We start from the raw sequence: 18,588 nt of genomic DNA on the forward strand, positions 1-18,588 counted from the left end.
GTGCTCTAAGAAAAGAGAATGGTTTTAAAATATCAACAATAAAAGACGCATACACATAATCAAGGTACTGGTTATCAGATTTGTTGTGCATGTTCACTTTCTACACCCACATGCACTCATAACTTTGTTGGCTGGCAGATCTTAATATTACTGTTGTCTACATTTAAAGTGACTGGATTGATACAGGGAAGTGAATTAGTTACACGTCCACTGCACTATATATTAGTTATTACTGGTCATTTTACGTTAAAACATAGCCAAAATATGAAGTAGATAAACTTTTACCAGTGTATTTGACTGAAAGTATTACTGTTGATACAGTTTCCCTACCGTTATCAATGCTTAGTAATTCCACTGTTGCATAACCACAAAGTCTCCAAGAGGTTGAAGTCAACTTTCGAACAAAGTAGTAATGTTTTGCAATGCAATCTCAGCTGGCTTGTAAAATCTTGGCAAAAATCAACTAGATCCGATGTGCTGATACATACAACCAAAAGAAAGGCATCTGAAGACTTGTGTCTACAAAAAAAACAATTTAAAATTGTTTCTTTAGGCACTTTTTTTTAATTAGCAGCCTGTCACAAAAACACAAAATTTGTTCCCATTTCTTTAATTGAATCTATGAAAAATACCAACGATAAATCTGACAGGCATAAAATAGTATTACTGCACAAACAAGGTGATTTCCAAAGAACTATTAGCTGAAATCCTGGCATATCAGCATGCTGTGCAACAAGTGAAAGTCCAAAGAAGTGGCAGTCACCCTTACATCACTTGAAAATATTTGAAAAACTGGTTAAGTCAGAGATTTTAAAGTGAAGTGAGTATGTGCTTGACCCCATTTGCTCATTGACCAAATGGAGGAGAAGAAGACGCCACAGTAACTGCGTTGAACCTGATTGTGACTCCTTGGAGGGAAAATGCTCTCATGCTTGATTACTATTTCTTCAACACATTTCAGCCTCATATTCTAATCAGAAGACTTTTAGAACAATTCACACTGAATAAAAATCTACAAGGCTGGAGTCTTGATGTTTTAAAGAACAGGACTCAAAGAGTCCAGATAAACCAAACCTGTCCAATCAGGTCTGCTCTTTGACTGGCTCCCTACAGGGCTGTGTGCTGTCACCCTTAGAATTGAGCCTGTGTACAAATATGTGTCAGAGCAGGGATGGAAACAGGACCATTTTCAAGCCTGCAGATGACTCTTATTGTTAGTCAGTTTGAAGACAATGCGACCAGCTACAGCCTGGGCCTTGATGATTTTATCAAATGGTGTTATGAGTCCTATCACTTGAGGTCATGTCCATTAAGGGTCAGATAGTGGAACGTATTCAGTCTTATAAATATCAGTATTTTTCGGACTATAAGGCGCACTTAAAATCCTTGAATTTTCTCAAAAATCGGCAGTGCGCCTTATAATCCGGTGCACCTTATGTATGAGTTCTTGTTGTGCTTACTGACCTTGAACCAATTTTATGTGGTACACCGCGCTCAAAAATCTTTGAAAATGTTTTGGTGGGACTTTCGTAAGGGACGCATCAGAAATGTCGACATTTTCCAGAGCGTACAAAGCGTACGACAGGGGGGAGGGGGGGTAACACCCAGCATGCGCTTTTCAAATAGTTGAGCGCTGCCGCCTGACCGCCGATGGCCGAGGCATCCACACCACTGCACCATTCCGTGGTCTGCAGCGATATGGCCTCCGGTCTGGCAGATCAGTTCAAAGGCCTCATTGAATTCTCTAAAATAGTCCATCATCGATTCACAAAATGACTCTACTGACGATATTAGACAGGAACAAGCTGTGAGTGCGGCGCAGCAGGTGTGGAAAGCAGCCAAAGCTGCCAGAGATAAATTCAACAAGAAGTGGAAGCATTGCTCCAAAAATGGAAACTGTACACAGTAAACTGCAGAAAACGATGATGGATTTGGCCTGTTTTCATCTATGCTGGCCCGGATATTTTTGCATAATCTGGCGATCGGTGGCCGGGTGTTGTGCCAAAAAGTGATCGTCTGCCAAAAAGTGATAGCCAGAAAATGATTGCCCATATTTAAACTGTTGTAAATGACTTGCTGACCTATAATCTGTGAAAAATGTGTCAAACATATCTCTCGTGAATGATATCAAGTCATTTTGAGTAAGAAACATTTCTGTCACAAGGTAGAAGCTGCAATCAGTTTTTGGCAGCGACTTTTATATATTCTTTATTTATCAGGGTAAAAACTGTGATTGGCCAGATTTTAAAGAGATATGTGGCCAAGAGGGCAGCAGAAATCAGAACAAATATGACATTACACTCTATAAAGATATTTTAAGTGACCAAAGAGGACTGGATTTATTATAATGTACGTGCAATAATGCAGAGTCATAAACATACTTGAATAACAGATCATTTCTTCATTTTATATCTAAGCCCTTCATAAATCCTATTGACTACACTCTATTCACCAATATAAGCAAAGACATTACACATAAAAGTACATAGAAACATCAAAAAATCACTTTCTGGCAGACCATCACTTTTTGGCACAACACTGGTATGCTTGATGCCGAAATTGCCCAACTGTTCAACTCAGACACTGAAGATGAGGAATTTGATGGAGTTGTGGAAGATGAATGATTTAAAATGTGAGTGTATTTTTCTGTATTTGTTACAACTGAACAATATTCTGAGTTATTTTGAATGAGTTGAATAAAGTTCGACTTACCTGACGCTTTTGTTTCATTCTACATATGTTTTATCATGCGCCTTATAATGCCGTGCGCCTTATGTATGAAAATAGACCCGTTCATTGATAGTGCGCCTTATAATACGCAAAATACGGTATTGACTTCAAACTCATATTTTAGGCAAACCGTGAAGCTGTGTGCATAAAGGGTACCAGTGTACCACCACCTGTCAAGTTTGAGGATACTCTCATTTCCACACTGATGAAACCATGATGATTTTGTTTTATCATTCTTTTGTGTTTGTATCATGCTTTTGTGTTGTGGTTTGGATATTTATCTGTAAAGAACAGAAACTCACTCAATCGAGTTGTTAAAATGGTCCAACAGAAGGATTGTTACAGCGTAACCAGCCGTTCACTGGAATATAAAAATATTACGCAGAAACTAGAAAAGCGAAAAATAGAGGAAAAGCTCATGTTCTCCACTGAGATCTATTTTATTTAGATGCTGATACACTTTCTGTAGAGCGTCAGTGTTTCATTATTTCATATCTGTTTTCTTTAGCAGAGGATGCCTGTGTGCATGCATGTCTCGTGTGTTTGTGCACATAAAATATTCTTTAGTTCTCTTTCTGTTTCCCCCAATTCTTCTGTCAGATCCCAGAATTAAAAGTTAATATAATCTCTTAGCTGTTTATCTAAGCTGGTACTGTATGCGTAGGTGGAATGTAAATGAAGGAGTTTGAAGATGTATTGATTGAAATGAAGAGTAGCACAAGATTTCTGCACAGTAATGCTTAGTAAATTGCAGTGAAAGAAAAAGTATTTTTCTCTCCTGATTTACTTTTTTTTTTTTCTTCAGCTCCTCAGCGGAGACGGACGCACTTGTCTTCTCTCCCCAGCCCTTCCTTTTTATCCTGCTTTGCTGCTTAGAGCCTCTCTTCGCAAAGCTTCTGAACTAGAATTTATAATTATGGATCTGGTCAGCTGGTCTCTCAACTGCATTATTTTGATCAAATTTTCACCATGGGGGATTGGGGAAAGGAGAACCCTATTCCCTCTTATCCAATTGACATTCCCAGCTGGCTACGTTATGGATTCCTGTGTGGGTGGAAGATAACGTGTCTGGCCGTACTGTCGATGGAGGACATGCATATTCGGCTTATTGACACTGGGATTTCTCCAAATTGGACCTGGAGACACCTGGCTTGTCGTTACAATTCAGGAAGTCTGGGCAGCTGTTGGGCCGTGGTAAGGCTGCTTATGACGGGTTAAGCAGAAAGGTACAGACTCAAACTCAGACTCAGTATTTCTGGAGCTAATTGGAGGGATTAGATCTTGGAGAGGTACCTGTTTCTGCACAGCGAAGGATTGAACCAAGAGGATTCGGATGGTAGGATTGGATTTTTTCGCCACTGAGAGGTGCCAGAAAGACTGAAGGCTGTCAACAAATACAGCCTGTTGCAAAACAAGTCATAGAATTGGAAATTTGGCTCCCCTGGTGGCCTTGGACTGCACCTTATCTCAGTTTTTCTCCTGGATGTTTTGTAAACAGCTGCTCTACGCCCCTGCTGTCCTGCCTTCTTCTGATCTGTGTTGGGCTGATCTCCCTTGACCTAGCTGCTGATGAACATTTTTCCACCTCTTATCAGAACTGTTAGCCGAGGAGGGGAGTTTGAGTCAGCCCCACAGTGGCACAGTGGGGATAACAGTTCTGATAAGAGGTGGAAAAATGTTCATCAGCAGCTAGGTCAAGGGAGATCAGCCCAACACAGATCAGAAGAAGGCAGGACAGCAGGGGCGTAGAGCAGCTGTTTACAAAACATCCAGGAGAAAAACTGAGATAAGGTGCAGTCCAAGGCCACCAGGGGAGCCAAATTTCCGAACATTTTCCCACCTCTTATCAGAACTGTTAGCCGAGGGGGGGAGTTTGAGTCAGCTCCACAGTAGCCCCCCCCCCCCGCTGGTTTCCTCCCATCCATGCCCCTCCCCACCCTAGTGCTCCCATGCTATATGCCATGTTTCCTGCACTATCGCAGAGGTTTTTGGAAACTTATACTGTGTATGTGTGTATGTATTCAAAGTATGAGGTGATTTTTTTCCCCCTCACTCATCCTTATATGTTTTCGCTATTGTTTCTGTCTTTTTAATGGCAGCGCTCCAGAAGAGGGCAGCATGAACACAGTTCACCTATCTCCCCATGTTTGTCTTTATTTCTTGGATGCGTGTTCTGGAACATAATTTCATTATATGTCTTGACATATAATGACAATAAATTCTTCTTGATTCTTTACAAGCCCAGTGTATCAACATCATCTTCTGCATTATCTATCATGGAATATCCCTCGTAAAGGACTACTAAAACACAATAGTGATTTTCAAGGTAGTGTTTTTATTCATGGTTGTAGAAAGAGGCAGAACCATGACAAATAAGCGGTGAAGTGTTAAGTGTGTACATGTTATGATAAGACATTTAAACTGGAAGCAGTTCAGACGGAGGATACAAATCAGCATAGTTAAGCAATCACAAAATAAAAAACATGGTAGACTCAAATGACTACAGGAACTTTATTATTGTTATCAGCACACTACAACTAAAATTAAATACAAATCAAATCTAAAGGGGTAGTTATAGTAATGCTCTCTTCTCATGCAGTCCTTTAGGACTTCTCAGCTTATACGTGTAGCACTGCAAGTTAAACCACCAGAGGTGCTTTTTGGGCTTACTGTATGTTAAAACAGGATGAAGAAACAAGTCAAGCAAAGCATGGAATTGGCCTTAATATTAATGCCCTGCAACCTCAAGCACCACTCATTTCCGATCTATAGAGTACATTAGGTTAACAAAAATAGAACCGCTTCTCCAGTGTGCATTGTGTCTTGTGCAACTGGAAACATGTGAAGGTGTTCGGTGACAAAGTATGTTTGCTCAGAGTGACATTTTACACAGAGGTCCAGACATGCTTCATAACAGCTGTTTCTACGTTCTGTAACAACTGTATCTATGACCGACTATTTCAAAGCAGAGTGTGATCGGAGTTTATTAAAAAAAAAAAGGAGGCTCACAGTGCTCTCACACCAAGTAACCATGGCTCAATCTACTCTGGGAGTAAAAGAAAACAGTTTATGCAGAATAAAGTATGTCATGTCACAGACTTTATACCGAGGGAAATGCAAAACAAAGGCAAGCTAAAAAGAAAAAAAGATTAAAATGGAAACCACAAACTGAGAATTTGTTTTTACACATTCCTTCATACTTACACCTCACAGCCAGTAGCAAATACATTACATTAACCCTTAGAATAATCATTAAGCAGAATGCCTGCCCACACTTCCAGCAATGACTCACACTTTGCCATGAACTGTGCTCAAAGCTTCAGAAAAATACCATCTGCAGTTTTGCAGCACCTGAGATGGATAATTTAATGAAGCCGGTTTGTGAAATATTAAACTAAACATCTACATTAAATCAATATAGAAAGCACTTTACAACATACCTGACCTTGTGGGTATTTAGAGTTTGGTATTTTTTTTGTTTGTTTTTCTTAAAAAAAAACCAAAAAAACAAAAAAAAAGCAAATCAACATCCAGGTGTGTTTAATATTTAACGAATTAAATGATTTATTCAAAAATAAGGACAACTTCTCCATGGGTACATCCTCGATTGAAAAAAAAAAAATCGCAAGTGTCGTCCTCTTGCTCTGTTAATGTGTAATTATATGGCTGCACAGCTTCAGAGGTCTAAGAATTTAAAGTGAGTACGACAGGGTACGAGCTTCTCTTTCTGCATTCAATGTTTTTTTTCCCCTAAAAGACACTTGTTACATATTTTGCCCCAATCCCATTACATTCTAGTGGTTACAATGGTTTAGTAATAATCTTTAAAAAAAAAATAAAAATAATAATAATAATAATAACCTCACATTGAGTATGTGGGCCCATGGAAAGAGACATGCATAAAAGGCCAGATGTAGTGGACAAGACAAAAATGCAACACTCAATCACAACTAAAAGCCGCTACTAATTAAAAACCTTATGCACTCATTTACTCATTTTTACATTGTATACAAAATTGGCACACGCAAGGAAAAATAGGTTAATAAGCCAGCGGCAAATAATACCAAAATAAAAACGGTGCGTAACTGTGGCTTGCTTGAAGGGTGTGATGAAAGCAGACAGAAAGCAAAAACTAAAAAAAACAAAAAACTAAACTAAACTAAAAGAGGCAGAAGCCAGCCTTGAGGACCAATCCAACATTCTTCAATCTAGGACTCTGTCTTTTTTTTGTTTTTCTTTAGGAAGGAAGGAGTGCGGAACTTCTTTTTCTTTTTGGAGGGGGATTTGCTGGGAGACTCTTCACCCTCCTGGTCGCCGGCGTCGCCGGGTTCCTCCCCCTCGGCTGTGTCGGCAGTGGTGGGGGCGGAGTCTTCGGCAGGAAGCGCTGGAACATCTGAGGGGTCGTCGGGTGTCAAATCTGGAAGGGTCTGTCTCAGGGTGGCCGCGTCGCTCTCGTCCTTAAAGGTTTGTTCTGGCAAGGACTCTGACGGAGGGGTGGATGGAGAGAGTTAGTGGTCTCAGGGGACAAACTGATGGATCTGCACTGCTGTGCTTACAAGACAGTGGTGCTACTACAATCATTATTTATGTGACATTTATGTCTATAAATCCATCCAAGACACTACTGACTTAGGATTCTTTAGTCTAAGAAAGCTTCAGTGCACACAAGTCTAACACTTCCACAGGCAATATTCCTACTAAAAGCCAAAAGAGTGTTACATTAAAATAAAATAAAATAAAATAATTCACTACTTTGAATTTGCAGTTTTCCACAGATCAAAAGCTAAAACCTTCTCTTTCCATCGCTTTGACAGGCCTGAGCTGGCACTCTGCATTTTTGTTTTACCTTCATTTAAACAGGGAAATCTTAATGAGTGCAGTTCTCTTGTTCATTTGTACCCTGTGTACAAACAAAAGAAAATGAAATACAACAGAGCACGTACATATCTGAGAAAAGGCCACAGCTTTTTCAGATTTTAATTAAAAAAAAAAAAAAAAAGCGTTTTAGATTGTGTCAGAAAAAGGGAAATTAATTCAACACTGGACCAGCTCTCAAGAAGCAGTAAGTTATCAACAAGAGCCACCAGTAAGTACAGTATTAATCAAGCTGCTGGGAGTGAATAAACTAACCACAGATGCATTATTGTTGACAAAAGATCCAGTTTAATTAGGAAATTGCGTCATCAAAAATACTAAACTTGGCCCATATAATCCATCAATCATGGCGTGTCTATGAGAGTGCTTTAAAACTGCAAATTACTACAAGTCACCACTGACTCAGCAAGGTTTTTCTAATAACTTGAACTAATTTAGGTGATGGTCTAATTTAAAATAAATAAATATTCCCAGCAAAAAAAAAAAAAAAGGGGGGGGGGGGGGGGGGGGGGGTGCTGTATCACAGAAGGTGCTGCTTCACCTTCAGGGATAACTGGCACAACCAAACTAGAAGTACTGCTACAAGCTCACACTTTGCATTCAGCAACAACACAACTACAACTTCATGTTTTAAATTGGTCACATGCAAAATTTACATATTTTTACGTCTGTCAGTACAGAGATAAGGCCGACCAACACACATTTAAATAAATAAATAAAAATTTTAATGGAGACTAATCACCACCACACAGCCAAGCTTTGGGCTTCAACCAGCTAAACCAACACCAATGGCAAGTTTGTTTGGAAAGCCACAGTTAAATAAAGCACTCGTGTACCTGGTAAAGGACTCGTCTGGAAGACAAACGACATTCAAAGATATTTTCAAAACATTACCTGATTTTTTTTTTTTTTTCCCAGGAGACAAACACATATGTAACAGTCATATAACAGTTACAGAAATGTGCTAAAGTGCGAGAGAGAGATTGGTTTGACAGTGAACAGTCAGCAGGAAGAAAAGAGGTTTAATGTGAAACACTTGGCAGGTTGTGAGGTTTACTTCAGGAACATCCTCCACTTTTGTTTAGACCAAATCGATATCTTTTGGAACTTGAATGCAGGACTTTTTTTCTTTTTTTTTTTGATAAGGTCATTCTTTTTAATTTATTTAAATATATATTTTTGCCATGAACTAAAAACACAAATTATGAGTGAGGAACTCTGAAATAACTGCCCACCAGCCTCCCAGAAAGAGATTCAAAGGTGTTTAAACCATCTGAACACCCTGGCAAAAGGGTTAGTTTAGACCACAGAATACAGCTCTGCTACTGAAGCCATGCAAAGAAAAACTTAAATATATTTAAAAAAAAAAAAAAAACAGGGTAAATGCTCAAACGCAGGCATGGAGGGTGACAGGTTAATTAGGAGGTTGTTGAGGAGGTGGAACAGTACATACTTACTATGGTAACAGGTACTCTTTTGTATTTCCATCTCCTGATTGTAATCGCAGGCACAAAAAAAGAAAAAGCACAAGTAGAAACAAATGTCTATGCAGATCAAACCACAGGCACTGTGTTAAATTAAAAAAGGAAATCAAAAAATGTAAAAGAGGAGAAAAAAAAAAAATCCCAGAAGATTAACAAAAAGAAAGAATGGTTGGGAACCATTCTTGATAGACTCCAAGTAGATGGAGAATGGAAGTGAGGGGGGAACAGGAGAAACTGTACAGAGAGACACGTTATGCAACAACATTTCTGGTATTAGATTACACCTGCAATAAAAGCTACGTACCCCATTTCCCCCTTAAGCAGATTTCAACTGAGTTTGCTGAATGTAAAAATTATTATAACTTCCTGCTTTTAAGGTCAGTTCTAGTATCATTAGGAATGATACCACTGACATAGGTGTAATCCAATAGTAATAAAGACCAAGAGGGATCAAAAAAATATATAAAAGGTCTGTTCTGTGGTCCACCAAAATCTACTAAATAGGATTATTTTTATTCAATATGTCCCTTTCTGCCATTCCAAACTATTTCCTGACCTTTTGGCAGATTATCAGCCCTTGTAATTTCCCTGATCAAATAAACAAAACCTCTTGGCCTCTTATTACAGAAAACAAAGCACAACACTTATAGTAGTATTATTAAAGACCACAGCAACAACAGACTCAGAGACAGACAAGCAGGTGGGTAGGCAGGAGCCTCTGCATTCCCGCTGTAGACCCTAAAACACCCAAACCTTCCAGTCACAGGACTGGAGCAACCCATGCTGAACCAGGTAGGAACAGAGTGAACCAAGTATGTCAGGCCAACTTACCTTCCTCTGCTCTGATGGGGGTACTGGGTGGTGTGGATGTGGGTTTGGGGTCTTTGGGCTCATTCTCAGACTCTATCTGCTGCCCTGGATCTAAAAGAAAGGTCAGCAGACATGAAACAGTAAACAGGTGCTACCCCAGATTATAAGGAATCATCAGCAGTTGTCATTGCAGTTTGTTTGTTTTTTTAGCCTAAATATGCAATTAAATGTAACAATTTATGTCAATGAGTCATTCTGTGCCAACACCCACATAATGCAACACAAAGGAAAGGGAAGACAACACACAAAACAAAGAAACACAGGATTTAAGCTTTAATCAAGAGAGCACTGCAACCCTACTGACACAGATGCCACTAAATCAATCTTAAAAAGATCCCCAAGACCTGATTCAGATCATTAGGTCTGATGGAAATTAGTCAGATGCACAGAAGGGAGAGTTGACACCACCAGGAATCAGAATCAGAATCAGAATCAGAATCAGAATCAGAGGAATAATACAGTATATCCAAGACAGGTTAGCAGAAAGAGAATGACCATTGTTTTCCACACATGGGATGTTCTGATTGGATGATTGAGCTCAGATGCAGCTTTTTCAAGAGTTAATATTATAGAGCAAAAAAAAAAAAAAAGCTTTTATACTCAAAGAGCAAGAACCCTGAATGAGAGCTGATAGGTTTATATCTTTATATAACATTTGCTCTACTCTAAGCATCCTCGCTCCTCAGCCCCTCGTCCAATCAAACTGCAGAAAGGTATCTGATCTGCCAAAGCTCTGATGCCTTTGGATAAAACATCAGAGACAGGGGATGGGAAGGAAAATAATCAAGCAAAGGCTTCAGAGATTAAACTGTGGGTATGGAGGGTGCTTGCGCATGGTAAAAACAATTGCAGCAGACTCCAAACCCTCAAAAGAAGGAGAAAACACAGCAGGCGGGGATTCCCAGTCTCCCAGTGCAGTGGTATGTAGCAATATGGGCCAGGGCTGAGCAGGGGAGGTGGGAAGTGGAAGGCCAGAGTTTAGGCAAGACTCCACTTTATCTGGTGTACCTGGAGCCTGAAATGCCTTAGCCGCATCTACCACCGAGGACTCCTTGCTGAGGGCTCGCAGCACGGCACAGTGGAAGTCCTTATGTGGAGAATCTGGAGCTGAAAAAACCTCATCTGCAGTCGAAAAAACATCATCTGCCAGCGTCCCTGCAGAGTCTGCTCCGCTCTGAGATGGCTCGGCTCCTCCGACAGAAGAGAGGCCCTGCTCAGAGGCTGGTGTGGCAGCTGTAGGCTGGGCTTTCTCTAAGCTGGATGAGTCAGCTGCAGACTGCAGAGGTGTGGAGGCTTGACCCATCTGCGCTGTTTGAGGCTCCGGGCTGGGTATACCAGCGGCTGATCCCTCCCTACCTGTGGCTGGCCCCTGCACTGTGAATCCGTGTGAATGCGGGTGTGTGTGTGGAGAGATAACATCACAGTATGGCAAGTGTGAAGTTTATTATGTAGGGGTTTTTTTTAATATTAAAAAGCAGATTTTAAAAATACTTTAAGTTTCATTGTTGACGTTTTTGCAATCACATTTGTGAGGTCATAAAAGCTCATTTTCTGCTTCATTCTCTGCTCTGTAGACTTCAAACACTAAAATTATTGGCTTACCTTAATAATTAAAAATATCTTGTAGAAGCTCAAGTAAACAGGCTTATAGTAAGAAGGGAGCAATGATATGCAGTTGGTTTTTTGTTTTGTTTTTTTAATGTGCTCTCTGGAGCTTGAAAAAAGGCGACTGGACTTCTTTTTGTTTCTTGAAGATGTTTCACCTCTCATCCAAAAGGCTTCTTCAGTTCTCAAACCAAATGGTGGAGAGACCCAGGTTTTTAAACCTCTGTGGGCGTAGTCCCCTGGAGGTGGTTATGACCCTCTATTCTTCATGTACATAATCACATGTGCCAAGGTGTGGAAGGAGGCGCGGGTCATTACAATCTGTGGTTTCAGATAAAACTAATTTGGGACTTCGCTCCATTGTTTCATGTGACCTCTTGAGGTCGCTGGAACAAAGATGTGAATGGGGGTGGAGACGTCTGGGAAGGGACCTCAGGATTGGACTGTAAGCGGGGGAAAGTTGGTGATGTAATCCACCTCCTCTGTTCAACGATGGTTGTTCACAGTGGACATAGATGGCTTCTTTTACTCCTCTTTCAAACCACCCGTCTTCCCAGTCCGATATGTGAACATTGGCATCCTCAAAAGAGTGACCTTTGACCTTTAGATGCAGATGTACAGTTGAGTCTTGTCCTGTTGAGGTGGCTCTGTGTTGTGCCATTTGTTTGTGCAGAAGCTGTTTGGTTTCGCCAATGTAGAGGTCCGAGCGCTCTTCACTCACATTATGTTGCTGATCTTGTGTTTGGGGGGGTTTGTCCTTGGGATGAACCAGTTCTGCCTTAGGCTGTGACTTGGTTTGAAGCATAATGGGAATTCATGCCAGTTGGGATAACCACATGTTTTGAGGGCTTGCTTTTATGTGTGTGTTCCTTTTGTTTCCCTTCTGCCTCAGAGGGAACGCTTTCTGCCCGGTGTTGCAGGGTCCTGATCACCCCAAGTTTGTGTTCCAGAGGGTGGTGGGAGTCAAAGAGTAGGTACTGGTCTGTGTGTGTGGGGTTCAGGTGAACTTCAATGTTGATGCTTCCATCTTCCTCAATAAGCACCACACAGGCCAGGAATGTAACCTGTTATCCCTGGTGTCCTCCCTGGTAAAACCTTTTTGGATGAGAGGTGAAACGTCTTGAAAAAACAAAAAGAAGTCCAGTTGCCTTTTTATTCAAGCTCCAGAGACTACTATGACCTGGATGACTGAGAACCTTCACAGACATATTTTAATGTGCTGTTATCAAAGTCTGATCTTAAAGCTAAGGAAGCAAATCTGTCAGTTTATCCTTTTGAAAAACAATTTGAATATTGAAAACTGTGGGTGAAATTCAAGTGATGTTGTTGTAGGCATTCAAAATGTATGTTTTTCCCAGATTTGCCAAGACTCAAGAGCAAGGCTATGACCGCAAAGTAAAAGGGGAGTGAAAACAAACAAACAAACAAACACTTTCTTGGCAACTTTTTAAAGAATTTCACGTTGCTTTGCTCATCACCTTTACCTTCACCTCCTTTCTGTTTTAGCTCCACCTCCCTGCGGTACTCCTCCAGCTCCTGGTCGGTGAGTTTGGTGAAGGGGTTGGGACCCTGCTTGCTGATGATGACCTTGGGCTGATACTCCTTTTCGATGATTGCCTTGGATGCGGTCACCAGCTCGCCCTTTAGGACACAGAAGGAAGGCAGAAAGGACAACAATCAGTAGATTAAAAAAAACAACAAGCTATTTATAAAAATATTTCTGTAGTTGTTCTTTGCAAACAAAATGTACTCTGAAACATGATTATTAGGTAAGAGGCAGGCAGAAACATCAGCCATGAATTCATAAATGTGAAGCAAAAGTAACAAAGTTTCCAGAAGCCCCCATCCCCACCCCACCCCCTCCAGTTTTATTAACTTTGATACAGCAAAGCACTGAGGAATCCAATTCGAGCAGTCCAAGCCAACAGCATAACACAGAGAATAGTCAAAATGATGCAAATATTTATGACCTTTGTGTGCTGACTTGCAGACAATGTTGTGACGAGTGAGGCGCAGATCACTACACTGCATAACTTTAGCCAAATATTACTTTAAGTCAATTATAAATATCACAGAATTTGTTAAACATCCTGTACAGTTCACACAGTGACACCATCATCACTGGATCTAAAACAGTTCACTACTCATCTCAATTTAAGAACAAAAGTTTCAAATAATAAAAAAAGTCATAAACAGCAAGGTCTACTGAACATCTATCAACATCATCATCATCATGAAGTATCCTCACTAGCAACAAAACAACAATGTTCATTACAAGTTTCAAAAGGCTCTAGAGTAGAAACGACCCAGTCACAAAATCCAACAAACATACTAAGACATAAAATAGCTGTAATCTAGCCCTGTTATTCCTTAGTCCCAGATATCAAGTGCCTATCTGAAGGCTCAGAAGTCTGACTGGATGATGGTGTGAAGGACAGGTGAAAAGGTGATTTGAGCAGTGAGTACCTTTCTAATTGATTTAGCAGGACTATAGGAGCCCTCGGACACATCGAGGCCATCAATAGTGTCTGTACAGTCAGACAGAGGGGCGTCCTGCAATAGTAAACCCAGTGAGGAGGGGGGGAAGGCAAAACCCAGCTCTAACACTAGCACATTCACATTAGCACTGGTTCAGGCAGTCCTGAATGTACACACATATTCATAAACATACCACCTTACTTACACACACACACACACACACACACACACACACACACACACACACACACAAAGGGGGAAAGGCTATGGCAACAGCTCACTCGAGTATAAGAGTTGTCATATTGTACTGTATTGTGTTTAAAATTGTTCAGCTACAAAGGAAAGGTCTTGACTGGTGGGCGCAGCTTTAACAAAGAGCATAATTCAGTGTACAATAACTCAACAATGCTGTATTCATTTACTTTGGCTTAATAATACTTCACTTATCTTTGTGCTTAATGACTTTCCACCTCTGCATTCACACATACCACACAAACATATACTAGAAGTCCATGCAAGGAGAGATGCTTCTGCAAATAGTCATAGGGTTGCAGTGATGGAACAGAGAGCCAGAAGCATGCACTGCAAAGGCAAACTACCCACACAAGGGGGTGCTACACAGTACATAACAGCAGTTAATCATCAACTCCTTTAGTAGTCCTGCTGATGCACTGGGAAAGTTTTAATTACCCCTTAAAGCTTTATTATCTTACTTCAAGAAAATAAGTAATAGCTCTGTTTTAATTTGTTCTGTTTCATCTACCAGATGAGGAAAAACAGAGTCTAAAAGCCAGCGCTGGAACGGGGAAGATGAGCCATGCATACAAAAGGCAAGAGGAACATTTTAGCATGTTCCCAATGATTTTTTGCTTTTGTTTCCTCACACATGCACTGCTTAAAAAAATGTTATTTGATTATAATGTGGAATTTTGTTTTGCAATTTAAGAAACCAAATGGCCAGCTTGCAAATGCTGTGATAGGTAACAACCGTAAATAAAAACCACACAGGAATGACAATGTATGAATATGGACACAGCCTGAGCTGGCAGGTTTGGAGAGCAGAGTTGGTCGTCTCCCACTTACTACTCACCTGCCACACTGACACACTCTGTGGTCAAAGAATAATTAAAGATACAAAGTCACCCCACGCTCTCGTAAACAAAATGAATGACACATTTTTGCTCTATGTTATTAGTAGTTATTCTGTCAGAAATCAGATCTCTTATTAGAGCTCAGTGTCCACTACAACTTCATGCACATATTCACACATTGCAGACTCTTGGTTTATGGAGAAACTCCAGACCTGGACAGAATGTAGAAGATTTTGTTTTAATAGAGCCAATCTCAATAGAAGACACTAAATGACACAAACCAAGCTAGTTCAACAATACATATTCATCTCCAGGTCAGGAGAGTTGTAGCTGTGAGGTGTTAAAAATGCTCAGTTCATGCACTGACCTGGCTAAAGGTGCGTTCCACCACAGTGCTGGCACACAGAACCTGAGACTGGGGCCCTGCTGTTTTTATGTCCTGCAGGTTCTGCTCCCGGATCTACAAACAAAAATATTTAACTCATAAAAAGGAAAAAACAAACATAAATGGTATCCTGTCCAGTGTGCTCCTAGATGGGCGATAAAGCACAGGCAGTAAAAGGAAAGCAAAATTCACCAAACAAACAAGAAAGCTGTGATACCTTATTCCTCATTTCCAGGACTTCCTTTGGGTTGGTGTTCAGTGGGATGAACTGATTGGCTGCAGCAGCCTGGCGGAGCCCATCTTCCTTTGTCCACTGTAAACATCAGGTAAAGAGTTAAAACCAGCTAAAACCACACACACTAAATGAAAATGACAAACCCAAGCACAAAAATATATTCAGACAGAATACTATGCAGGCTTCACAATACAAAAATCATGCTCAACTGAAACTGACAAAACCGGATGACTGAAGAGGTCTGAATGAAAAAAAGTGAACCAATGATGATGAGGCACCTGTACCACTTTAATTTACACCGTAACCGACAATCTATCCGAGGCTACTTTATCAACCTAAGATTATGCAAGGGAATTTTTCCAATAATACAGAATAATAACCGATGCTTCATTTGCACAGAATGACTGAAGAAATACTAGATGTTATATTATGTACTTTTTTTTTTTTTTTTTACTGGAAACTAGAGATGAAATGTGACCATAGAGCATGTTTTTGCACTTTTCACTGCACTATTCCAATGCCTGATGGGTGTAGTTTGGAAATGATTATTTAGGTTAGTCTCTAAAAACTTTTAGATTAATGAGCAGTAGGTTGTTGGAAGGTAAATGTGAAATCATGGGTGATTTTATATACTTTTGGCCAAACACTCTGCTTAACATCATTCAGCTGGGGGTAAGCTTTTCTGCTTGTGAGATGACATCCTTCATGACAAAATATTTAAAGGCGCCTACACAGTTTGAGATTTAAGCAGTCGTTCAAGTTATTATTATAAGTTTACTGCAAGTCACATTGTGTGGCATGGATCTAATAAACTTTGATATGATGACACAGTCGTGCTTCATCCTCCTTGGTGCAGTCATTAAAGAAAAACAGCTGATTTTTGCTTCCATAACTCAACTCGAGTTTCTTCTTTGGGATTCCAACATTTGGTTTTACTTCCATGTTGTGTAAAAGTTTGTTTTTTTTTTTTAATCTGAAGTGTCGTGTTGATCGGTGAGTTATTTTGTGCTGTGGACCTATTGGTTGCAGGTCACAGCGGCAGTGAAACTGTTAGGTCATCCTAAACTTCTGTCAGAATTTTGTCTCTGGTTATTTTTGGTAAAAAGACTTTCACTGTGTGACACCTTTCACGTTAGTCACCATGGTGCTACTTTTGTAAAAAAAATAAAATAAATAATAATAGTAATTTGTCATCATCATTGATATTTGTAATTTTAAACAGCATAAGAACTGAAAACATCACAGAATGGAGAAAAAACAAAACAAAACAGGAGGGGTGGGAGGAGGAGGAAAACTAAGGAGCTGGGTGGTGGTTAGTTGTGAGGGAGAAGTGAGACATGGCGGGGTGGCTGGGGTGGGTGACTGAGACGATGAGGCTGGCTTACGAAGCGAGAGTGGCAGTGAGAGGTGAGCTGGCATCACCAAAGTCATTTTCCAGGCTGATACACAACAACAAGGACGACAGAGATAAGAGAGAAATACACCCGAGGACACCCGCCCATGTTGGGACAAAGAAATCGATTGTCACAACACCAGAGACTAAGAATATCTTTCCTGCAGAGGATGAAACTGTTTGCTGGCTTGCTAAACAATGTGTTCCTCTTAATGTGAAGAAACACCCCTGTGGTTGTTTCACAAAAAAAGTTAACGTAAACCTGGTAATGCTCAGCGTGATTGAAGGAAAAAACCCATTTCTGCACCAAACTGAATGAGCAGCAGGTGAATACAGAAATCAAATCTTCAGCTTTCATGCAAAATGTTCAATTCAACCTTTGAAAACTAGGCATGTATAAGCATAAGCTCATGAATTCATTCCTGTGTTTACTACAAGCTTGACTGTTTAGCCGCAAAATCAGGAGCTAGATGAGGAAGGGATTCTTGATGGAAGTAGCTGGACTGGGTTGGTTGAGTATGAGATGAACATGTAAACACAATATACTCACTGAGAAAGAGTCTCACAACACAACATTTCCTACTTTCCCAACAGGAGATAATTAATTCAAGAGTCAGGTCAAATTTCAAAAGTTTTAGTTCTTCCCTCCCCGCCCCAAACAAATCCACTCATGCAGGCTTTGAGGTGCTCAAAGCCACTTTGGGAATAAAACTGAAACCAGAAGATCAGAGAGAATAAGAATAATAAGAGGAAACACGAGCGTACAACTGGGACCAGTTGCATGTGTTTGAGAAAAACAAAAAGGAGCAGGCTGCATAACTCTTTAGTGAAATAATCTGTAATAATCCAGTGTTTATAAAGTACCATTATTCAGGAAAAATAAATTCTCTCAGCATCATGCCACCTTCCTTCTTTGCCTTATAACATGTCTAATAAATAAAGTTTCCTAAAAGTCCACAAAGCAAAGTAAAGTTTTGGTTAATGAAGCCTCAAAACTCACTGAACTATTTTGTTTTGCTTTTGCATCATCTGACTCTTCTTTAAGCGACAAAGTTAGCCAACGTCACGATGCACAGAGAACACTTGCGTATCAAGGTGTATATAGGGATTGTGAGCAATCGTGTGGGTAAGCAGCAACATCACCTGGTCGTGCCACATTCACCTGCCTACCTGAGGACTCATGCCACACCCCTGCTGCTCGCTCCTCTGAGAAAAACATCAACACCAACAATGCATTTCACTACTACACATGCAGTGGGGCATGCTGTGGGCAGCTGGCCAGGCATCATGAAGTATTAGGAGACCAGAAGGGAATAAGAGAAAAAAATAGTTGAGAAATCACCACAGCTGTGATGTGAGGTCATTAAAGAGACTGCATTAGAAAGATGGGTTACTGGGGCATTTAAGACTAGGCAAGAAAAGCAGTAAAAGGATAGATTGTA

The 18,588-nt window shown here is 40.3% G+C and overlaps 1 protein-coding gene across 15 annotated transcripts in view; it reads right to left on the reverse strand.

The window, feature by feature from the left end:
* Nucleotides 1–5,045: 5,045 nt before the first annotated feature.
* The window catches only part of add1 (adducin 1 (alpha)), a 28,033-nt gene continuing 14,490 nt past the window's right edge, over nt 5,046–18,588 (reverse strand). For 2 of the 15 annotated variants that reach the window (XM_030743406.1, XM_030743404.1), the window contains exons 11-17: nt 15,736–15,831; nt 15,501–15,593; nt 14,031–14,117; nt 13,049–13,205; nt 10,968–11,333; nt 9,921–10,010; nt 5,046–7,213 (exon numbers count right to left, since the gene is read on the reverse strand). In XM_030743406.1, the coding sequence (XP_030599266.1) occupies nt 6,939–7,213; nt 9,921–10,010; nt 10,968–11,333; nt 13,049–13,205; nt 14,031–14,117; nt 15,501–15,593; nt 15,736–15,831 (1,164 nt within the window). In that variant the 3' untranslated portion in view covers nt 5,046–6,938. Of the gene's footprint in view, nt 7,214–7,576; nt 7,631–9,058; nt 9,097–9,920; nt 10,011–10,967; nt 11,334–13,042; nt 13,206–14,030; nt 14,118–15,500; nt 15,594–15,735; nt 15,832–18,588 lie in introns of all 15 variants that reach the window. The other 13 variants (XM_030743407.1, XM_030743405.1, XR_004020731.1 and 10 more) reach the window with 12 other exon arrangements.

Source organism: Archocentrus centrarchus, chromosome 12, assembly GCF_007364275.1.
Source record: "Archocentrus centrarchus isolate MPI-CPG fArcCen1 chromosome 12, fArcCen1, whole genome shotgun sequence".
In the NCBI taxonomy this organism is placed as follows: Eukaryota; Metazoa; Chordata; class Actinopteri; order Cichliformes; family Cichlidae; genus Archocentrus; species Archocentrus centrarchus.